The 23,451-nt window shown below is 41.7% G+C and overlaps 2 protein-coding genes across 2 annotated transcripts in view; one reads left to right on the top strand and one right to left on the bottom strand.

The window, feature by feature from the left end:
* Positions 1–6,756: 6,756 nt before the first annotated feature.
* Positions 6,757–13,162, top strand: FAM162B (family with sequence similarity 162 member B). The gene is made up of 4 exons (XM_065402209.1): positions 6,757–6,913; positions 8,449–8,560; positions 12,654–12,762; positions 13,067–13,162. Exons 1-4 carry the CDS (start codon positions 6,757–6,759, stop codon positions 13,160–13,162), a joined length of 474 nt encoding a protein of 157 aa, XP_065258281.1.
* Positions 13,163–17,968: 4,806 nt separating this feature from the next.
* Positions 17,969–23,451, bottom strand: part of KPNA5 (karyopherin subunit alpha 5) — a 28,676-nt gene continuing 23,193 nt past the window's right edge. The window contains exons 13-14 of the mRNA XM_065400344.1: positions 19,882–20,060; positions 17,969–18,231 (exon numbers count right to left, since the gene is read on the bottom strand). Coding sequence (XP_065256416.1) covers positions 18,044–18,231; positions 19,882–20,060 — 367 coding nt within the window. The 3' untranslated portion in view covers positions 17,969–18,043. The remainder of the gene's footprint in view (positions 18,232–19,881; positions 20,061–23,451) is intronic.

Genomic DNA, 23,451 nt, shown 5'->3' with positions numbered 1-23,451 from the left:
TACTCCCAAAGCCTTTGCAAAAGGTTTCTGGGGAGGGCTGCCTTATCCCGTCCGCCATGGTAGGACACTTTACCACGCCAGGCCAGTAGCACGTAGTCTGGAATCATTGCATAACAAAGCATGGCAGCGTATGGTCCCGGTGTTTGCTGGCATGCAGACAACATCCATTCCTTATCGCTCTTTGTTATCCTCAGGAGAGTGATATCATTCACGGTCACCTGGTTGAAATGGGGCAATTTTATTAAGGGGACATTCAGAGGTGCCCCTTCCTGCTCTGCTGAACAGAAATATTCCCCGCTGTTAGCCACGCGGTGGGGGGGAGGGGTGAAGTGATCATCCCAGAGAATTGGGTGTGTGGGGGAGGGGAATTAGTTGGGTTTGTGCTGCATGTTAACCCGGAAACCGCAGCCCCTCCTTTTACATTGCAAACCCATTTTAAATGGCCAACCCAACGGGTGCTTGGTATGGTTAATGAGAGCAGTACTGTTTGAAACCATCCCCACATGTTAAGAAGGTTAAAAAAGCCAAAAGACTGTGTCTTACCATGGCTGCCTGCAAGCTGAAATCTGTGGCCTGGCAGTGCGTGAGTTATCTCTCACACCAAACCGGCAGGCCCTCAATATAAGAGGAAAAATGCGACCTTGTAACGAAAGCACATGTGCTGTGTAATGTGAACAGCAAAATTTAACGTGAAAGAGTGTACCCATTGTTCTCTAAAATGTGTCTTTTTTAACCACCTCTCCCTTCTCCTCCACCAGCTGCAAATCTTTCTCCTTCACAGAGGCTAGTGAACATTCGAAAGCGAAAGCGAAGGACGCGTGATGAAATGTTTACAGAACTACAGACTGCCTCCCACGCTGACAGAGCACAGCAGAATGCGTGGAGGCAGTCAATGACTGATTATAGAAAAGCCCAATATGAGCGAGAGGAGAGGTGGCGTGCTGAATCGCGGGCTGAAGATGAGAGGTGGCATCAGCTTGCACACAGAAGGCAAGAGTCGATGCTCCGGCTGCTGGAGCATCAAACTGATATGCTCCAGCGTATGGTTGAGCTGCAGGAAAGGCAGCAGGAGCAGAGACCGCCGCTACAGCCCCTGTGTAACCAACAGCCCTCCTCCCCAAGTCCCATTGCCTCCTCACCCAGACGCCCAAGAACACGGTGGGGGGGCCTCCGGCCACCCAGTCACTCCACCCCAGAAGATTTCCCGAGCAATAAGTGTTAAAGTTTTAAAGTTTTAAACTGCAGTGTGTCCTTTTCCTTCCCTCCTCCCCCACCCATCCCGGGCTACCTTTGCAATTATCCCCCTAGATATGTGATGAATTAATAAAGAATGCATGAATGTGAAGTAACAATGACTTTATTGCCTCTGCAAGTGGTGCTTGAAGGGGGGAGGGTAGGGGAGGGTGGGATGGTTGGTTTACAGGGAAGTAGAGTTAACCGGGTGGGGGGGGGGGGGGCGGAGATTTCATCAAGGAGAAACAAACAGAAGTTTCACACCGTAGCCTGGCCAGTCACAAAACTCGTTTTCAAAGCTTCTCTGATGCGCACCGCGCCATGCTGTGCTCCTCTAACCACCCTGGTGTCTGGCTGCGCGTAATCAGCAGCCAGGCGATTTGCCTCAACCTCCCACCCCGCCATAAATGTCTCCCCCTTACTCTCACAGATATTGTGGAGCACACAGCAAGCAGCAATAACAATGGGGATATTCTTTTCGCTAAGGTCTGAGCGAGTCAGTAAGCTGCGCCAGCGCGCTTTTAAACGTCCAAATGCACATTCTACCACCATTTGGCACTTGCTCAGCCTGTAGTTGAACGGGTCCTGACTCCTGCCCAGGCTGCCTGTGTACGGCTTCATGAGCCATGGCATTAAGGGGTAGGCTGGGTCCCCAAGGATCACGATAGGCATTTCAACATCCCCAACGGTTATTTTCTGGTCCGGGAAGAAAGTCCCTTCCTCCAGCTTTCGAAACAGAACAGAGTGCCTGAAGACGCGAGCATCATGTACCCTTCCCGGCCAGCCCACGTTGATGTTGGTGAAACGTCCCTTGTGATCCACCAGGGCTTGCAGCAGCATTGAAAAGTACCCCTTGCAGTTTATGTACTCGGTGGCTTGGTGCTCCGGTGCCAAGATAGGGATATGGGTTCCGTCTATTGCCCCACCACAGTTTGGGAATCCCATTGCAGCAAAGCCATCCACTATGGCCTGCACGTTTCCCAGAGTCACTACCCTTGATATCACCAGGTCTCTCATTGCCCTGGCAACTTGGATCACAGCAGCCCCCACAGTAGATTTGCCCACTCCAAATTGATTCCCGACTGACCGGTAGCTGTCTGGCGTTGCAAGCTTCCACAGGGCTATCGCCACTCGCTTCTCAACTGTGAGGGCTGCTCTCATCCTGGTATTCTGGCGCTTCAGGGCAGGGGAAAGCAAGTCACAAAGTTCCATGAAAGTGCCCTTACGCATGCGAAAGTTTCGCAGCCACTGGGAATCGTCCCACACCTGCAGCATGATGCGGTCCCACCAGTCTGTGCTTGTTTCCCGGGCCCAGAATCGGCGTTCCACGGCATCAACCTGCCCCAGGAACACCATGATTTCCACATTGCTGGGGCCTGTGCCTTGTGAGAGGTCTAGGTCCATGTCCATTTCCTCATCACTCTCGTCGCCGCGCTGCAATCGCCTCCTCCTCGGCTGGTCCTGGTTTTGCTTTGGCATGTCCTGGCTCTGCATATACTCCAGGACAATGCGCGTGGTGTTCATAGTGCTCATAATTGCCGCGGTGATCTGAGCGGGCTCCATGATTCCAGTGCTAGCTATGGCGTCTGGTCTGAAAAAAGGCGCGAAACTAGTATCTGACGGACCAGGGGAAGGATGGAGGTAGGGAGGGAGGAGCGAGTGACGACATGGCGTACAGGTACAGGGAATTAAAATCAAGAAAGGTGGCTGTGCATCAGGGAGAAACACAAACAACTGTCACACAGAATGGCCCCCCCCAGAGATTTAACTCAAAAGCCTGGGTTTAGCAGGCCGTTGATTTGATGGAGGGAGGGGGGAAGGAAATGAATACAGAACAAATCTATTTTTTACATCTTAAGACGACGGTGCAGCATGACTGATAGCCCTCGGCATTTTCTGGGTGCTTGGCAGCAAATACTGGGCGCTTGGCAGTTAGTCTTCAGGCCTATTGCACGATCTGCTGCTCAGGGAAGACTCTGCTAACGTGCGATGAGCCAACAGGGCGCTTGGCAGAAAATGGCATACTACGACTGATAACCATCATCATCAAGACAGTTCCATAGGACTGAGCATGTCTGCCCAGGTGTCCATGATCGACAGCCACTGCTGTACGACGATGACGGTTACCAGTCGTAATAAACCATCTACTGCCAAAAGGCAAAAGGCAAGGGCTGGTGCAATGCAGCCCCACGGCTGCCAGCACCCAGATCGCCGATGAAGGCTACCAGTCATGCTGCACCGTCTACCGCCAAAAGGCAGTTAGCTGCTGCTGCTGTGTAGCAATGCAGTCCCACGTCTGCCGGCACCCAGATGACATATGGTGACGGTGAGCTGAGCTGAGCGGGCTCCATGCTTGCCGTGGTATGTTGTCTGCACAGGTAACCCAGGTAAAAAGGCGCGAATCTATTGTCTGCCGTTGCTCTGACAGAGGGGGAGGGGCCTGACGACATGTACCCAGAACCCCCCGCGACACTGTTTTGCATCATTCGGGCATTGGGATCTCAACCCAGAATTCCAATGGGCGGCGGAGACTGCGGGAACTGTGGGATAGCTACCCATAGTGCAATGCTCCGGAAGTCGACGCTAGCCTCGGTACTGTGGACGCGGTCCGCCGACTAGAGCACTTAGAGCATTTTATGTGGGGACACACAAAATCGGCTGTATACAACCGATTTCTATAAAACCGGCTTCTATTAATTCGATCTAATTTCGTAGTGTAGACATACCCTTAGTCTGAAACAGCCAAAGCCTGTTGACCTTCAGGGCATGCTACAAAGTACATTTTTTGAAGGGAACTTTTGGGGGAGAGAGAGAGTCTGGGAAGTGGGGTGACATACTGCAATCTGCATCGTAGAGTCTATTTAATTATGGTTATACTTTATGGGGTTGCTGTTAGTTCTTTACTTTACTGTTCTTTAGTGCCCATGTTTTCCAGCAATTGTCAGGGCCACAGTGTGTGGCTCTTAAACATTTGATTTCAGAAACAGTTAAGATTATGCCTATATTTAGATTTATAAGACTCACAGAGAATTGCCTTCCTCGCCCTCCACCAGTGGAGAAAATTAGGGTGAACTGTTTGGTAGCACTTCAATATTTGTTTTAAAGGCAATAAGCCATATTAGCATTCCAGATGCATTTCAGCAATGTTGATCCTACTTGCTGAACTAGTGTTTTATGTAATTTTTGTGCTGCTGCCATCTAGTGGTGCCGGAGTGCCGCCCCTTGAAAAGTGTCACCCCAAGCACATACTTGCGACGCTGGTGCCTAGAGCTGGCCCTGATTCCCCTATAAACAGCAAAGTGAAGAAAAAACGCTATTTACTGCACCCTGAAGATTTCAAGAGTTCCCTAAGGTTGCTATCATAAAGCAGCCAGAATTATAACACTCTTGTGTACCAGGGGCTAGATTTTCTAGTCTAGAGAGCTGCACTCAGTGAGGGGAAAGGGGGGAAAGGGAAGGTGGCTTTATGCCGTCTTTGGGTTCCCTCAATCCTGGGGCAGGCAAGAGGCCACTTTGGTCCCTACAGCCTCAGGGCTGCTCTAAGCTGTGCCAAGCTGCCTGTTGCCCCAAAGGGACTGACTGTCTGGCAATAGGATTACCAGGACATAGAGAGCTCCCCCCTTTCTCCCAGGAATGCCCCTACACCAGGAACTGCATCAGCTCTAGATCATGGAGGAGAAATCATCAGCTGACCAGTTAAGCTGGCTTTGCAGGTTTTTGAAAAGCCAGAGGAGGACAAAAGAGGCACCATAGGGCTGAGAATCCAGCCTCAGGCTTTTAACGCTGTTGGAGCGAAACACTGTGCTGGGAGAGTAAACTTGGGAACAATTTTTGCTAGGTTGATCCCACAGCCTGTGCTCTAAAGAACTGTTTGCCATTTGACAAACAGTGACACCTTTTGCCAGTTCTGATATTTTTCCACAGCAGGTAAGCAAGCAAAGCAAGCCTAGAAACTCACCATGACCTTCCAAGACCTTTGACAGCAATGAAGCTGCACTGTGATAACCTGTTGAGATAGTTGACCCCTCTCAGAAGGGAAAATTCTGCTGGGAGGCTGCATGAAGCAGCATTGTTGCTATCAGTTACAGCATGCCTGGCACTGCCTCCCTCAGCCACAAACTGGTGAGGTTCCTTCCAATGACTGAGGGACCTGTGACCATAGGATTCATAGAGAGACAAAGGCAGAAGGTGGCAGAAGGGGTACAATGTATAATCCAAGATCTTTAAGAAAAATCAGTGATGACTTTCAGTCCCTGCAGTCTGTTAACTTTCATTCACAAGACCGTTTTTACATGGCAAAGGACTAGAAACATAATTTAGCAACACTGAGATTAGCCCTGATATTGTGAAGCTTCAGAAAATTAGCTGTTGGCTTTGCATGCTAATGGCTATTTTACACTGCACTGGCACTAGTTGCTAGAGGCAAGAAGGTGATTTATGAGTCCCTTTTAAACAGAACATCTAAATTTTCTTGTTGGTCATTTCATGCGTATCAGAACATGATGAGTTCTCATGTTGGCAAACCCTTTATTTGTGCTGCTGTTGGCATTTTCCTAGCATGGCAGCAGTGAGAGTCTATGCAGGGACAGGATCTATTGTTATTATTTGAATTGTGGTTGATCTAATGGTGCCATTCAAGAATCAGGCCTCCATTTTTCTAGGCATTGTGCACACTGGGGCAGTTACTTGATACTTCATGACTGGCAAGAGGGATGTCTGATGTGCAGGCACTGACTTTCAGCCCCCTTTCTCCCTCCCCCCATTTGCTAATTTACAATGGGTCTATCCCACATTGGTGTGAAGTATTTTCTGACCACAGGCCTTTACCAGTGTGTAGCAAACGCTGTTGTTTCTCTCTCTTCACATTTTGCCAGCCTGGATCAGCCCTCTCAACCCTGGCCCAGCGAGAAGCAAAATCTTCCCTGGTTTCTCGAACCCATCAGATCCAGCTCATCGGAGCAGAAACGAGAGACTTGCTGGGGGCAGCAGTTTTAGGGGGTAGCAGGTAAGAAGTCACACTTCCCGGCCCAGAGAGCAGGCACATGGAGATGGGTCATCCTAATGAGCAAAGAGAAACAGCCCCCTCCCTCCTTCCTGCATAGGAGAAGAGAGAAGTGGCAGCAGCATTCCCCAAGGGGTGAGAGGGAAGCACCAGCCACTTGCTTGCTGGACCAGAGCTGCAGCAGCTGGGACTAGCAGTTTCCCATGGGGGAAATTATGAGACGGGGGGCGGGGGGTGAAGTGCCTGGGGGCCTGGTGAAGTTCGCTGGGCTGGAGGGAGGAGGCAGATCCCGAGGGGGCTGCTGCCCTGAGCTGTGCTAGCGAGCGGTGTGGGGGCAGAGGCTGGGAAGAGCTGCTGGCGCTCCCCGGCCCGGAGGAGGGGGCGGTCGCAGGGAGGTTGCGAGGGGCTGGAGCTGGTGCCGGTTGCTCTCTGGACTGCAGGGGGTGCGGGGTCCCCTCTCCGCGTTGTCTGCCCAGCCTCAGCCGGCTCGGAGGCGGCAGCCAAGCAGCGCGGTCCTCGCCATGCTGGCGGCAGCTGGGAGCCGCGTCTGCCTGGGCCGGCTCCTGGCCGAAGGGCAGCTGCACGCCCCCCTGCTCCGGCCGGCAGCGCGTGGGATCGCGGCCACTGCAGCTTCCTCCAGCAGCGCCCACAACCGAAGCCCAGGGGCCATCAGCTCGGGTGAGTAAACGGGGAGCCCGGGGCTCCCCTGTGCTGTGACTCACAGAGACCCTCTCTCCGCTTCTCCGGCTGGCAGGCTGCTTGCACCCGCTACGCTGCACCCTGCCCCAGGGCCCTGGCAAGCACCGGGGCTCCCCGCTGGGACGTGTCCTAGCTCTGCCCAGCGCTCCGGATCTCCCTTCTGCTTCAGGCCAGTAAAGGGTGGGGGTGGGAGAGAGAGAATAAACGCTGGAACTGCCTCGATCCAGCCAACGTTTGGACCCAAGCCCCCAAATTGTACCCTTAACACAGAGAACAAAGCTACTTCTCCCCTTCCCCCAAATAAAACCACCCTCCGGCCTGCCCCAGAAGGAGATGGCAGGGGCTACCTTTTGATGATAGAGTAGTAGAGGCATTTGTTCTCGATTTTGAGGGCAACATTTATGGAGTTGGGGCCAAAACTTGCCAAGATGCAGCAGCTTGATCTGAGCATTTAAGGCAGTGGTAGTGGGATCCCAAGTGGTTCAGGAGCCAAATTGGCGATCAACATTACCCAAAAGAGCCAGAGTAGTGTGACTTCATTGGTTCGTTTAGGGCCCCAGCAAAATGACTAAGCAAGTATTTTACAATTGGTTAATAACACATTAAAAGCATCCTGATTTAATTATTAACCAATCACATAATATTAAAAAACAATGTCCTGCAAAAAACCACAAGAAACACATTGAAGAGCCACTTGTGGCTCCCGAGCCTCAGTCTGAATATCTAGTTTAAGGTGCTGATACAGTAGGATGCCACTGGGGCTGGATTTTTAAGATGCAGCAGAAACAGCTGAACATGTTCTCATGTTAAACTGTGGAATTTGGGTGACTGGGGCCAAAGTCTTGCAGGATCCAGCTACCAGATCCCGGTTCGAGCAGCTGTCATACACCCAGGCTGAATTAACATCTGGATGGTTTTGCTGGAATGGAAGCAGCTAAACTTGTTCTCTGATGAGGCTTTAGCATTGGGGGTGGGGTTAAAAATTGGCTAGAGCCAGGTGTGGAAATGAGGTTTTACAATACTCATGTGTCATGGTGCAGCAGGGTTTACATTTTTGAGGTGCAGTAGGAGCAGGAAGACTTGTTCTTTAGGTTGATGGTACAATTCAGGCACATGGGTACAACAATCAGCAGATTCCAGGTAGATCCAGTTTCTACCCAGATCGACAAGGGTGACCCAAAATGAGAGAGACAAGCTTTCAGCTCCACTGAGCTCTTCTTCCACTCTCTTTCAGCAACAGAAGTTGGTACAGTAAAAGACATTACCTCACCCATTTTGTCTCTCTAGTATCCTGGGACCATCTTGGCCACACCACCACTGCAAACATAGAGAACATAGGTGATTTGAGGTACAAGAAAGGTTACTCAAGAGTAAAGGTTAAGGTCTTTACCAGAACAAAAAAAGCCCTGAACCCAGTAACAGAGATGGACCATGGCTAGGGACACTCCCCACCAATCCCATTACCTCTCCAGTGCACAAAGTGATGAGGGGCTTTTCTCTGGTTCATCTTTCAGCTGAGAAGATGTACAAAGTACCTGGTAGTTACAAACCTTCCAACTTTGACAAAAAAATCCTCATGTGGACAGGACGCTTCAAGACTGAAGAAGAGATTCCCTCAAGGATCCCGTAAGTGCATCATTGGTTCCTACTGAGGCTTACTGGGCTGAAAAGACGGTTCCTCCTTTTCAAACTGCCCCAAAAGTTTGAACCTGTCAACGTTTTACAACATTTGAAAGGTCAATGAAAAATTAGGAGACAGACATAAGGGACGAGGAGATGCTGTGCCCCCTCTTCCTCTGCTTCCATATCACCTCCTCTCTCCCACCCACTGGCTTCTAGTCTCACTATTAGGTCCCAGCTCCATTTGCACCCCAGGTTGCCATTGTATTCTCACTTGCTGGGAGTCAGGTGGCTGCTGAGGGATAGAATCTTGTATCCTATTGTGGTGGATTCCTGAGACAGAACTGGCTCCTTCACTGAGCAGCCCCTTATTTGTGGCCAGATGCTTATTAGCGGCTCATGTCAGAATTTCCAAGAGAAGCCAAGCACATACTATCAAAACAGTTAATACGTCCAAACAAGGCTAGGTGCAATCAATCAATGAGAGAAGGGTGTTAAACCTTCAATATATGATCTCTGAAATTTGGAAAACTCAAAACGCTAAAATATAAGCCAATGGCTAAAAGTTTTCCAGATCTCTCCCTCCCCAAGTTTCCCTTGAGGATTTCAGGTATTTTTAGATGGTTTTACAGTTTACAGTTGCTCATCATCATCATCATCAGAAGTAAACAGAACTACACCCCTGAGCAAGATAGACAGGATTTGGCCCTAAGTGCAGTAGTGGTTTGAGCTTTGGTTGTATTTACAGACCAACTTGTTTATTTGCTTGGTTTATCTAATGTGTAATCAGAGAAAGACTGTATCAGTAAATGGTATTTTCTGTTTACGGATTAGGTAAACAAAATATATCTTCTAACTTGTTTGATGTCATCATTTAGTGATCATCCATTCCATACACTTTATTACAAGGCAAGGAAGTATTTGAGAAAGAGGGCGGGAGGAGAGATAGAAGCATGTACTTACTGCCTGTTAAAAAAATACTGTACTTTAAAAGAGGTATTTCTAGGACAATACTGAATACCCTGAGAGTAAGTCTTGATGCCAAAATATTGCTCCCCCATTAACCACCACCAGCGCAGTTCATGTCACTGACAATTCTTCTCCCTTTCCCCTCCCTAAGTAGTTAAATATAAATGTGAAGTTCATGTAACATTAGTTAATGTTCATTCCTCAGCCTCATTGATACAAAATGTAACTCATCCACAGAACAACTGTACTTTTTATCACCAACCTTCATCCCTAGTTGGCCATATATAATATATTGGACTTTATTGAGAGACAGTTTCAAGGATGACTCCAGGATGTTTCCTTTGTTCCCAAGTTTCATTCCTACTGCAGCTGAGAAAATAAGCAAGAGCATCTCTGCAAGCAACAATAGCCCCAACTTTTGTCTAATATTAATCCCATGGCTGTTCCCTACTCATCTCACTCTTGTCAGAATTTCCTCCCTTACTGAGAAATCCTGACCTCTTGAAGTCAATGGCAAAACTTCCGTGACTTCAACAGGGCCAAAAATTCACACTCAGTCTTCAGTACAAGAGAGTTATCCTTTAGAGAGAAATAGGAGAGCAATGTAATACGTATTTTTGGAAGATTCAAATGTAAAGCAATTTAAAAACAAAAATGATTAGCTATCAAAATGGCCCTTTGCAATGGCAAAGCAAATGTTACATGTGAGTAAAATCTGCTCCTGTAAGATATTTGGCATTAAGGACCAAATCCTGCAGTCCTTATTCAAGATTTGCTTAAACAAATCTCCACTGATTTCAGTAGAAGTTTGGCTTGAGTAAGGATTGTGGGATACAGTCCTTAATGAAAGACTACAGAAAACCATAATTAGATCTGTTTCCTTGAAACAGTGGCAGAAAGCAGGTAGGAATTGGGATTCTGCTTCAGAACAGTTCAATTAGTGCATTGTGAAATATGATTAAGGCATTAAGGCAAACAAGTAATGCATTTATATTTGGCTTCTGCTGCTCCAAATGGATCCTAGATTAATAGTTTTATGTGCTAGTCTGGTTTTGATCTCATACCTAATGTGTTTAGCATTATGAAATACAGCTACAGTATCCTCACTGATGATCAAACCTGCAAGCCCTGACAAGCCCCTTGGAGGTGCACTACACCTTCAACTCATAACCCTCATTTACAGTAAGCTCAGTTGCTTGTAAGATCTGCCATTATGTGTGGTGTTAAGTTTTTATGGGCTGAAGGGAAGCACTGCAGGCCCCACAATTTCACTATACCCTTTCCCTTTTAAAATTGTTCTATGTTAAGGTAGATTTTGCAGAGCTTGTTACCAAATGCTTTGTCTGCTAGTAATGCTGTCAGGTTCTCGTGTTTGTGCACTTCACAGGGTTATTTTTTGGAGGGAAGGTGTAAAATTGTAGTCTAAGCTCATTAGATGTAGTTTTAAAAGTCTCTTTTCATATGGGATGCCTTTTAGAATGTATTTTTAAAAAAAATGAAGAGCCAATTAAAACTAAACTGAATTTTAAAAGACCATTTAATGCAAAAAATGAACAGATGAAATTGGATGGCTTAAACACAGCAAATCCTGCATCGTGACAAGGGGTTAGACTAAATCACAGGTTCTCAAACTGGGGGGCAGGGATGTATTCTGGGGGATGGGGGGGCATGAGAAGCTTTAGGAAAGTGGCAGCTGCTGGATGGGCACCCAGTTCTGAAGGCAGCGCTGTGGCCAGCAGCAGCAAAGTAGTAAGGGTGGCAATACCATACCATGCCACACCTGTGCTGCTGGCAATGGCGTTGCTTTGAGAGCTGGGTGCCTGGCCAGCAGCCGCCACTCTCCGCTCTGTCTTCAAAGCAGGGTGGCAGTATATGCACTTGTGTGGCAGGAGGTGGGAGAGAAGTGGCATAAACTACTACACACAAAGAAGGAGGCACGATCAAATAAGTTTGAGAACCACTGGGCTAGATGACACTTGCAGTCCTTTCTAACCCTATGATTCCCGATCCTGCAGATGCAAGGGTAATCTTTAGAATACTGTTTCCAGGCCTCGTATCCAGCAGGCAAAAGGGTGAAATCAAACTTGCGAGACCATTTGTGTGTGGTTTGGAGAGATTCTCTGTTTTTCTGCTTCCCAGCATGTGTTTAGTGCATGGTCCACTAGTTGTTCCCAATTATTTCAGGAACTAGAAAGCAGAGAAAGCTAAAATCAGGAATGCACACACTGAGAACAAGGAGAGAATCAGCAAGTGATGGGGGAGATCTGAAGCAGGGGATGGGATTGTTGAAAACCAGGATAAGGAGGGAAGAGGGTGTTGGGTTTTTTGGTAGGTAAAAAGCTGTATTTGAATGTAAGTGTGGCAAACACCTTTCAAGGAAAGACCTGTCTATGCTCTATGGAGTCAACAAATCACACTACCTCTGTCATGGCCAGCACGATGATCTGCTCTTTTTTAGGCATGCAAAACTGAAAGCATGCAAATGTTGCCTGTGCTAATTTAATACCAAAATTACCCTTTTAAAAATAAACGGGTGATGCATAAAACTAAAACCCATGATGGTGTGAAACTGATCAGTTTTATTAACATAACCAAATATGTGAAATCCCAGATCTATAGTAGATTGGATACAGTCAAAACTTTAAGCAGTTTTTGAAGTGCTGTTTAGGTATTACAACTAATACATGCATCTATTTCGGAACAGTCAAGAGAACTCCTCACATCAAGCAATGTCAGTTCCCTTCTAACAGAGTCCTTTCATATATGTGGAAGTATTTGAAATTCACCACATCACTACTGACCAGTAACTTTAAATGTGGTTTATGCCCTGCTTATCTCAAGCATTGCAAATAGTTATAGGAAAGATCAAGAATCTCAAATCCATCTTGCATTGTTTACAACTAGAGATGGATTAGGTTCTACTGTGCAAAACAGTCAACAGTTAGACAATGCCAAGTAATAAATGCCAAGCCCACAATGGTCACATATTAGCAGCTGGAAGTTTATTCCTAGCTATAGGGTATTTAATTTCTGTTAAAAAAAAAAAATCAACCCAAGTTATATCTGTGGTGTGCTGAACTAACTTCTTGATGTTTCCTGCTAATTTCATTCAATGCAATTTTAATTGTAGGCCAGAAATGCTGGACATAGCAAGAAACAAAGCTCGGGTAAAAGCCTGTTATCTAATGATTGGACTCACAATTATCGCCTGCTTTGCTGTGATTGCATCAGCTAGAAGGGTGGGTATATTGCCATGTATTTTTAAAAAACAAGGTGATAAGTTCCATTAATATTTACAAGGGATATATAGATCTCTCTCTCTCTCTCTCTATATATATATATAGATGGATACAGTATATAAATTGTTGCTACTGACAAATTTAAATCAAATGTATGTATTTTAGTTAATACTTCTCCCTCCACAAACCTGTATTCATAAAGCACGAGATAAACATTAGCTACTACCATGATGCAAGGTTTTTCTTAAGTGTAATTTGGTGATTCACAGGACACTACTCTTAAGCTGATGTTTTACTTTTGCAGGCTGAACACCATGAGTCCCTAACAAGCTGGAACCTAGCAAAGAAAGCCAAGTGGCGTGAAGAGGCTGCAGTATCAGCAGAGTTTAAGACTAAATAATATTTCTATTAAAAGCTGTGGATTTGCTAAGTAGGAGCAAACACCACAAAAAAACAAACAAATGTTATTTGGCATAATTAGTGACTGTAACTAGTTAGCAGACTGCTATGTTAAATATCAACACATTGGAGCCCAACAATGTTGCACTCAAAAAAATGTTGGGAACGAAGGGAATAGGGTGTCTTTTTCTACATTACACAGAGGTATTTTCAGTACTTGCAGCAGATGACCAAGGTCAGTTCAAATCTTTAGAAAGTTCTAATAATTCCAGTTTCAAGAGACTTTATTTTTTTTGCCTCAATTTGATAAAAAATATGTAACTGTCCACAAAGACAACACATACATCACCTACCCTGTCCTGAAATCTCTTCCTGCTAGATTTGATTCTGGACATTTTTCTATCGACACAAAATTATATTACTGACAAGAACCACCATTTGAAAACTGTTATATATTAAAGAAATTAAAGCATACTAAAAAAATTGTGCAAGCCACAAATCATTTAAATACTAGGGAAGCCAGTGACTATGTAGTTGGAAAAATTAATAGCATCCCTACAGCATCTCTGTTGAATCTCGTTTACTAGACCAGGCTGAACTGACACAGTTTACTTATACAGTGTTGTAGCTGTGTCAGTACCAGATATTAGAGAGAAAGGGTGGGAGGGGTAATCTCTTTTATTGGACCAACCTCAAAAGCTTGTCTCTCCCACCAACAGAAGTTGATCCAATAAAAGATATTACCTCACCCACCTTGTCTCACTAAAGTTTATACCTCACCCACGTTGTCTTGCTAAAGTTTACTTAGTTCTTTTGCAAATAAAACACAATAAGCAGCATTTTAGTGTCTATAGACTTTTCCTCTGAAAACTCTTGGGAACTCCCATTAATTTTGCAAATGAAAAAAGGATGGAGGATGGTGATGGTCAGAGGCATGGGATGCTTAGGGAGGAGATATTTTCAAGGCTAGTTTTAAAAGTCACTTCATGCATTATTTTGTTTAACCCCTCTCCATAAAGCTGATTTTTCTAGCATGGCACACTATTATGTAGCATGGAAGTCAGCCACAGTTTTTACTGAATTCAGCTCTTACATTAGTATAGAGATTGTATTTATATTTGCTATTTTCTAAGAATCAGGACTAATTTTAGAATACTAATGAATACACTCACCACTGTAAAATAGCTTTTATTAGTTTTTGTATAGTATTCTGAATTGAAACATTCCATAATATTGCATACTTTTCACGTGTTGGTTTGTAGAGATACACAATAATGGGCCTCCAGTCTGGATTAAAAGATGCACTATCACTCTACTTAAAGTCAATATAGGCATTTTAGATTCATACATTACATAAAACCATAATGCCATGAATGAGAATGAAAAATTTCTCATTTAAGATTTCAATTAACCTTTGCACTGGTTTCGTGCTAAGCAGCAGGCATTTTACCCTGCATATCAATTTGAACTTTTTTTTAAAGTCTCACTTACAAAAATTAAATCACAAGATTGAAGACAAAAACCCAACTGAGATAATTGACCATGGAGGAAAAAGGATAGTGCATCTTTTACACATAGACCCAGTAGAAATCATTTTTCCAAACTTGTTCTACAGTAAAGTTATTTCTGCACCAACATTATTACTATTTTTTGTTTTCTTCTTCTGATTGCTGCTAGCAATAGTGTTTAAAGGAAATACTACAAAATTAAACAGCAGTATGAACAAAGTTCTCAAAGACAGAAAGTGCTATGATAAAAATTCAGTAGAAAATTAGTTATGATTTAGTGTCAAACAGTTTATGAAACTAAAACAGATGTGGCATATTTGCATAGATTAACTCGTCAGAATTCAAATTCAAACAGAACAAATGGTACGCTATTTTGAAAAACACTTGTTCTTTGGAACAAGCTGCATAACTAAAGGGACACTTTAGTACTTTGTCTATTATTTAAACAAAACCCCCAAACTTGTAATAGCCTTTTGGATAAAACCAGAATGGAAAAAAAATCTAGTTAGCAAACACAGCCCCTGCTCAATCCCCCACTCCTAAATGCTTTCCACAGCAGAGATGATTTTTTTTCTGTCAGCGTCATTGTTTTCCTAAGCATCACTGATGCCATCAGTGTCAGTTCTGACAACAGGTTTTGTTAACTTGTGAAAACATTCTTATTCCATGATCATTCATTAACAATAGCTATTTAAAAAAATAGTGTTCCCAGTGAGACTGGTGGATTTTAGATATACACACACATAGCAACATGATAGGATAATGCCAGATTTAACAATTTTAGGATTAACCAAATGTTGAGATTAAATAACTAGTGTCCCTTTCAGTAACCAAAGTCCATCAATTTTAGTTCCTATTTACACTAAAAGCACTACTTTGAATATACCAGAGGCATGAATTTGTATTTACATACATAAAGTGCAGTCACTTTAACTACTCAGACATACACAATATATCCACAAAAATGAACTAATCCTCTCAAATAGTATAATACTTGAAATCCCCCCCCCCTTTCCTCCATTTACAAGTCTTAATTAGGGTTGTTGTTTTTTTAAGTTTAGATTTGGCTTAACTGAAGAGTCTTATAAATGTAGTGTCTACGGGGTCCTCAAAATAAAAGCAGGCACAGCTGGCTTATGTAATATCAAAACAATGTTTGCAAGAAACAGTGGAATACCCTGTTACCTGAATACTTATATGATTATTCTTGCACTAAAAGAACAGTGAAAATCATCATAATTTAACCGGTAATCCTGTAAATTTCCAATATTATTACCCTGAACTTTAAAGAGACGGTGCAAAAAATGCCAGTATAGTAAAGTCTCCAACTATCATAAAAAAGGGCACAAATACAATTCTCAAACATAAGAAAAATTTGGCTCAGCATTGTGCACAGTATTCAAACCTGCTGTATATTATACAAATCTAGGTTTAAAGTGTTTGCTAAATCTTTCATTATACAGAATTTGCAAAGTAACCACACTCCTATATTCACTCCTTTCCTCATAACATACCTTTTATTTCCAGGAGAAAAATTTCAAATGAGGATGAATTTTTTGAATTGCATCTTGCTACTTTAAATATATTAATAGTCACAACTATTAATTTTATAAAATCTGATTCAATTCTCACCTTGAAACTACTACACAATATATAGTGCTTTAACAGTCTCAAAGTGAAACACATTATGAATTTTAACTGAAAACAGTATTTGCACATTTTATAAACAAGTTTAAATCCAGAACATAGTATATAAATGATACCATGCTCTAATTTGGATTTCTCAGCGTATCAACATTTTGTTTAGTGACAAGCACACTACCATGGGAAGAGTGATTTTAACTGTTGAAATTTCAACTATTGTACATGGTTCAAATAGTTTCATAGCTCAAAGAAGCTTTCACTATTATTTCAACACAATATTTGACTAATATATTTAACCACAATTATACATTTTCATTAATCCAAATTCAGACTGGCTACTGGTAAGTGAGATCAAGCAGTGTGGTATAGACATTTTGAATATACAAAAAAATCTAATGTAGATTTTCAAAGCATACAGAAGAATTGTTTCAAATTCTTAGATATATTTCTTTTGGCGGGTAGTAGCAAACAGACATTAAGTGTTTTAGAAATTAAATATTTAGCAGACATCTTCAGATTCATTTTGGTGTTCATATACTTAATATTTACAACAAAGCAAACCTTTTTCCTTCAATCAAATGGAAAAGAGATTGTTTTCCCCCAGTTGCAGCAACACTATGGATTATAACAGGGCACATTTCTACAGCCTTGTCTAAAATAAAGAAAATGGAGACATTTGACTTAAAAAAAAAATTCAAAAAGTGGTAGCATATTTGGTTAAAAATACAATACGTACATACAGTCTAAACTTTGTTTAAATAAGTAAATGTTTCAAGAAAGGCAAGTATTGCAAGATTTGTCAAACTTTTATATTGTTACCACATTTTAATATGGAGATAGTCACATAAACCATCTCCCCTATCATTTACAACTGCGCAAATTACCTCCTCTCTCATTTACAATTACAACATCCCTGTGGCAAACTTCAGCAATTGCTTACACAGCAAAGTATTTTATTTGTAGCTTACCTTTAATGCTGTTTAGCAGCTTGAAATAAGGAGCCAGCATCACATGACCAGCCAGCTCTCTGCTGATTACAACTTGAAAACCACATAATGCAGAACAGCTTTTTTGTCACATATTCAAAGCTACATCTGGTATTTACACCGTATATACTTAAACAAAAATCTGCATTATGCTTTTAAATGTTTTATAAATATATTTCACTGGTCTATGCTCTATGCAAAGTATAATGCATAAAACTACATTTCACAATTTAAATAAATATTTTTCACATTCTAAATTTAGCTTTTGACAAGCTCATCTTTATTTCATGCTTTAGTTCTGAAGCAACTTTTTTGCTTCAATATAGAGGTAGATTTGATATAGATTGGGCATGTCAAGTTTACTGCCAAAATGCAATTGCCAACAGCTTTACTGCAGTTGCAGAAATTGCATGAAAAATTCAGAACCACTACCTAAAATCCTACTAAAGTTATTATTCAAGCTTAACCATTCTTGTTAAATCACATAAGCCTTTATATTAGACTTGATTACTCACAGAGTTAGTTTTCTGAACATATGAAGTACACACAAATACAAAAAACCCCAAAACCAAAAACACTGAATGAAAAGTTGTATCTAACAGAAAAGTATAACAGTGCACTGGCTGCTTCTTTAACTGTGTTCTGCCAAACACATTCAAACCTCTCCTCTAACTTTGGCCATGAAGAGGAGACCCCTGAAAAGTTACAAATATTTATATTTTTGCCTTGTCTTCACTTTAATAGTTATAGCTGAAACCCTTCCATTGGTGCTTCCTGCTGCTGAAAGACAAATTGCTGCTGACTCTCATCCACCTGAGGTGCAATACTGGTATCCTCTTCTTCCACACCAAAGTAATGTTCTATAAGTTCGAAAGCCTTCTGGTAGATCTCTTGGTTTTCATGTCTTTGAAGAAATTCAATTTTATCCAGTCCTAAATTTAAAAACAAACAAACAAAAAGACATGCTCTAAATCCAACAGCTCCAAAAGATGTAAAGGTGAAGTACACAGCCAGGATGAAAATAGAGTTAAGCACATAAATGTGTTTTGAATACTACCACTAAGTTGTGTGATGAATGAATCAAAGAATTAGGTTTTAATATGAAATATATTGGAACTTTCTAGTTTAAGAGAAAAACAACCCAGATTGAACCAATCTGTAAACTCACTGATATACATTAGCCCTGAGTACTCCAGGATTATTATTTTAAAAACAAGGTGCATTTCTTCTATGCCAAATACTCCCAACCGCCTGATAAGAGAATGTATCAATCATGTACTTACAGACTTAGTTTTTCTTTTACCTTTTCAGTTCAATTTGACAGTTTATGAACAATATGAAATGAATGTGAAAAAAGCAAAATAGAAGGAGGCTCAAATATCTACTTACACAGAATTAAAAAAATATTAGTATGCAATATTGATTCTGAAAGCAGGGTGATTTATGAAAAAAATCTGCCAGCGAAGCCCCCCCATATCCCTATTTCCATGTTGCAGTTCCAAAAGAACTTAGCTTCCCTCCTCCAATACTCAACAACTCTGGCTTCTGTCTAACTTTATATTTCCCTACCTGTGGCGACTAAGGGAAGTCCAGTGGCTTATTCTTGCCCTTTTTTAAAGGGGTGAATAAAGAAAGGCTGAAGTATGGACACAGGACAGGTAGAAAACTTGTAATGTTTTTAGACAAGTTTCAATCTTTTTGTGGTGTGAGGCTGTAGTTATTACATCTTACGGGCTGTGAATAGCCTATTTATTGCTCTCCCATGGTTGACAGGTATGTTCTGGAACTCAGCCCGAAAGTGCTATTTAATCCAGTTATTTTCCTCTGCCTCTCAATAGTAAGGGCTGAAGATTTTAGGCACAAACCTGACAGCCAGGGCAGAACAAATTCAGCTTAGGTCCCTTTAATTCTCCCCATCTGATTAACCCATTATGAGACCCAGAAGTTATTCTGCTTCCATATTAGGTTGTCGAGAGGACTCCGTAAACCTGCTTCATCTTAAAAGCCCAATTCCCAACCCACTATCCAGGTTCATTGAAATTAGAGACTTTGCTCTACAGAAAAATGCATAATGGAATATCTAATTAGGTATTCCCCAGTCACTGAAGACAGGAGATTCCCCCTAAGAATTATTAGCCTCCTCTGAAGCACAGAGAAGCCTGCATAGATTTTGTAGTAGAGCAGCTGCAAAGACTAATTTTGGCTAGCCAGGTCCTTATGGAAGAGATTAGTTTTCATAATAACATTAAATCTATTTTTACCACTAACTTTGTGAAACCAAAAGTAATCTGCCTAAATTTCATAGATATGATCTGATTTTACTTTTGAGTTTCTGGCTTACTAACGTTTGGTACTTTAAGAACTCTTCTTTGTTCTGTTCTGCCTTAAATTAGATATTTGCTGAATTTTAACTCCAGCATATTAATTTAGTTTGGTCTGAAATATGGCTAGAAATTGGTATGGCAAATAGTAGGTCCAAGTAACTTGTAACTATGTTAGCTAAGTGTTTTACATTATTATCCCTTTTCAGTTACAAATAAGGCAACTGTAAGCACACAGCTTCACAAGAAATAATTGCTTACCATATGCTTCCTCTATAAGGGCACAGTAAGGATTAATGCCCATTCCATTTTGTTTGGATTCTTGTTCTCCAAGACGCAGAATATTTTCAAGTCCATTCAAAGCCACCTGCACTATTTTGGAATCCATCACAGTCAGGAGATCACAAAGAGGCTTGGTACAACCTAATGCTACCAAATACCTTTGTAATGATGGAGGAAAAAGAGGGGGAAAAAGAAGGACTGATAATCAAGTACAACTTTGACACACCATTCTGTGGTATTGAATTCTGCTAGAAACTAACTAACCTGCTGAAATAAGAGCATTTCTGTAACCTATGAAGGCAACCTTACTCTGAAATACAGTCAAACCTTGGTTTATCCTAATGGGACAAGAATACAGCAGTTGATCTTATAACTGATGTTTGGATTATGTAAACATTTTCAATCCCTTTTATACATGATTCTACCTTGTTCTAAAAACATGCATTTCAGACACTTCTGATTATATAAGAATGTTTCTCCTGTATGTAACAGTATGATGCAACATCCTCTTTTCTCAAATCAAGAGTAATATGTAATGGCCAAAGCTCTAGGCAAGTCTCTTCAAAGAGACAAGAATGTTTTTTTCAATTCAATATCAATCCATTAAAATATGAACAGAACACATTTAAATAATTCTGAAAATTAGCTACCAAAAAGGGAAGGATGTTGTAACTACAGCAAAGGACTGGGATTCAGAGGATCTGGTTTCTATTCCCAATTCTGCCACAAACTTCCTGTGTGACCGTGGGAAGTCACCACCTTTGTGCTTCAGTTCCTACTGTATCAGTAAAACTAAGACAGTAATAAGAACAGGAGTACTTGTGGCACCTTAGAGACTAACAAATTTATTAGAGCATAAGCTTTCGTGGGCTACAACCCACTTCTTCGGATGCATATAGAGTGAAACATATATTGAGGAGATATATATACACACATACAGAGAGCATGAACAGATGGGAGTTGTCTTACCAACTCTGAGAGGCCAATTAAGTAAGAGAAAAAAACCTTTTGAAGTGATAATCAAGATAGCTCAGTACAGACAGTTTGATACTGTACTGTACTGAGCTATCTTGATTATCACTTCAAAAGTTTTTTCTCTCTTACTTAATTGGCCTCTCAGAGTTGGTAAGACAACTCCCACCTGTTCATGCTCTCTGTATGTGTGTATATATATATATATATATATCTCCTCAATATATGTTTCACTCTATATGCATCCGAAGAAGTGGGTTGTAGCCCACGAAAGCTTATGCTCTAATAAATTTGTTAGTCTCTAAGGTGCCACAAGTACTCCTGTTCTTTTTGCGGATACAGACTAACACGGCTGCTACTCTAAGACAGTAATGCTTACCTACATCACAGGATTGTTTGAAGTTTAGTTAATTATGTTCATAAAGCACTTTGAAATCCTCAAGGTGCCATTACTTAAGTGCAGAGTACTTAAGAGGTAAGCTCTGTGTGACAGAGATCATACCTTTTTCCGTGTTTTGTAATGTGCATTTATGGCACCAAACAAATATTTAACTTACAATCAAAGTTTCAGGAGGAATCCACATCACATATTGTATCAAATCTCCAAAGTTTTATTTAAAATAAAGTGTATTATATTTTTAAATGTTAAGTTATGAGAACAATTTAAAAAAAACAACCTTATTTTTCTGGCATTCTGATTAGAATATTTAGCAGCTGTAGTGGTGCAAAATGGTTTAACTGTTTCCAGGAAATGTACAAGTACTTAGCACACTTTTTGTTTCACAAAAATAAGCCTATTTTTGTGGCACTTGCCATTTTTGCTTAAAAAGGACTGTTTACAACACAACTATAGAATTAGTTACCAGGGTAGTCACATATTATCAATAAGTCCTTTAAACTAAAAAATAATCCAACTATAGGTATTCAGATAAACCAGAAAAATGTTTGGTTCTGTTCCGTCACTAAAGAGATCAAAGCTATTTTTCCAAGTCAGACCATCATAATAATACAGATGGTTATCTGTGGGAATACCCTAGTAATTACAGGCCTGGCTTGACATGAGTAATTAAAAATGGGTGAGGCCTCATTTGTTGGGAGACAACATTGGGGAGGTAAATGGATCAGCAAGCTGGCAATAGACAGATAAATAAATAGGTCAGTAAGCTAAAACACAGAATGTCTGTAACTTCCTAATATAAGGAGGAAGGAGAAGGGTGGGTGGGGAACACCCAGGGAACCATTTACAACAGACAAGGTATGCCTGGAAGGTAAGATGAGGTAAAGAATATGTCATATGTGGACAGAGCATGATGCACAGAGATTTGGGATTGATTTGGTTCTTACAAAATAACCAAAGGTATGCAATATATAGTAAATGCAATGTAATGTGTAACTGTATATAAAGGAAGAGGTTTCTATGCAACTTTGGATGCATGGTACGCTCCTTACCCACCCCCTATGTTTAAGTCTCATCAACTCAGCATAGCTGAGCATTTCCCGTATGCCAAGTAAAGATACACAAGTGACAAAAATCTGGAGTCGAATTGAGTTCTTGGAAAGTCGAATGGAAAGAAGTCTCAGAGAGAATCCCAACAGTAATTAAAGTAGTCTGAACAGATTCAAAATGATTAAGCTACATTTTGCAGCTGTAGTCAGATGTTTATTTAAAAACAATATTCTTGTTAAGTTTTATGTAACATGACTGCCTGAACTTGGAGTCAAGAATATATTTTTTTAAATGTCTCCCAATAAATAGGCATGACCCAGTTTCATGTGGCTGTAACACACCCTAGACACACTTGCTGTTCATAAACTGCTCAAATTTTGCTTTGACAATATGACATTAGCAGAACTCTTTGTGGGGGATTATTAACTTCAGTGTTCAGAGCTTTCACAAGGGTGAATTTCACTGAGTGAAATTACAGTATTTCAGTTGTACTGCTAATTCAGTTGCATACTGTGACAATCAGGGTCCAGACACAGACACATTAAGGGAAGAATGGGGGGGAGGGGATTGAATCCCAAAGAATAAGCAGTTGAATCAACTAATTATGTACAAAGTTTGTGCTATAAAAGTATATTGAGTGAGGTATTTTATGAAAGCTTGTAATGTTCTGAACTTTATAGTCATTACGAATTACGTATACGTATAATTACGACTTTTTTTGTATTTTGTATTTGTGTATAAATAAAACAATGTTAATAATTTATGCTGCAACATTCAGCTCCACTTCACAGTGGGGCAGTAGGCAGTCAAGCAGGGAGAAGCTACCTCCACAACCAGAGACTAGGGTCCAAGCACCTAGCATTATACAACCCAAGAAAAGACAAATGATGGGCCATTAGATTTAATGGGAAGACAATGAGACATCCTAGCTAGAATTTCCCCAATCTGCATAATCCCCAAACTCATAACAAAACAACCCCCCCACACACACACATTTTCTAAAAAAGAAGGGGTTTGAAGAGTATCCAGAAACTGAGGGACAGTCATTTGGCAGGTGCTGTCCATGAAACACTGGATTAAGACTAGATGGTACACTGGGAAACTGTTCAGAGGCAACAGGTAATTTGTAT

This window comes from Emys orbicularis, chromosome 3 (genome assembly GCF_028017835.1).
Source record: "Emys orbicularis isolate rEmyOrb1 chromosome 3, rEmyOrb1.hap1, whole genome shotgun sequence".
In the NCBI taxonomy this organism is placed as follows: Eukaryota; Metazoa; Chordata; order Testudines; family Emydidae; genus Emys; species Emys orbicularis.
The sequence above is the reverse complement of the archived record's forward strand: the minus strand, read 5'-3'. Positions and strand labels throughout refer to the sequence as shown.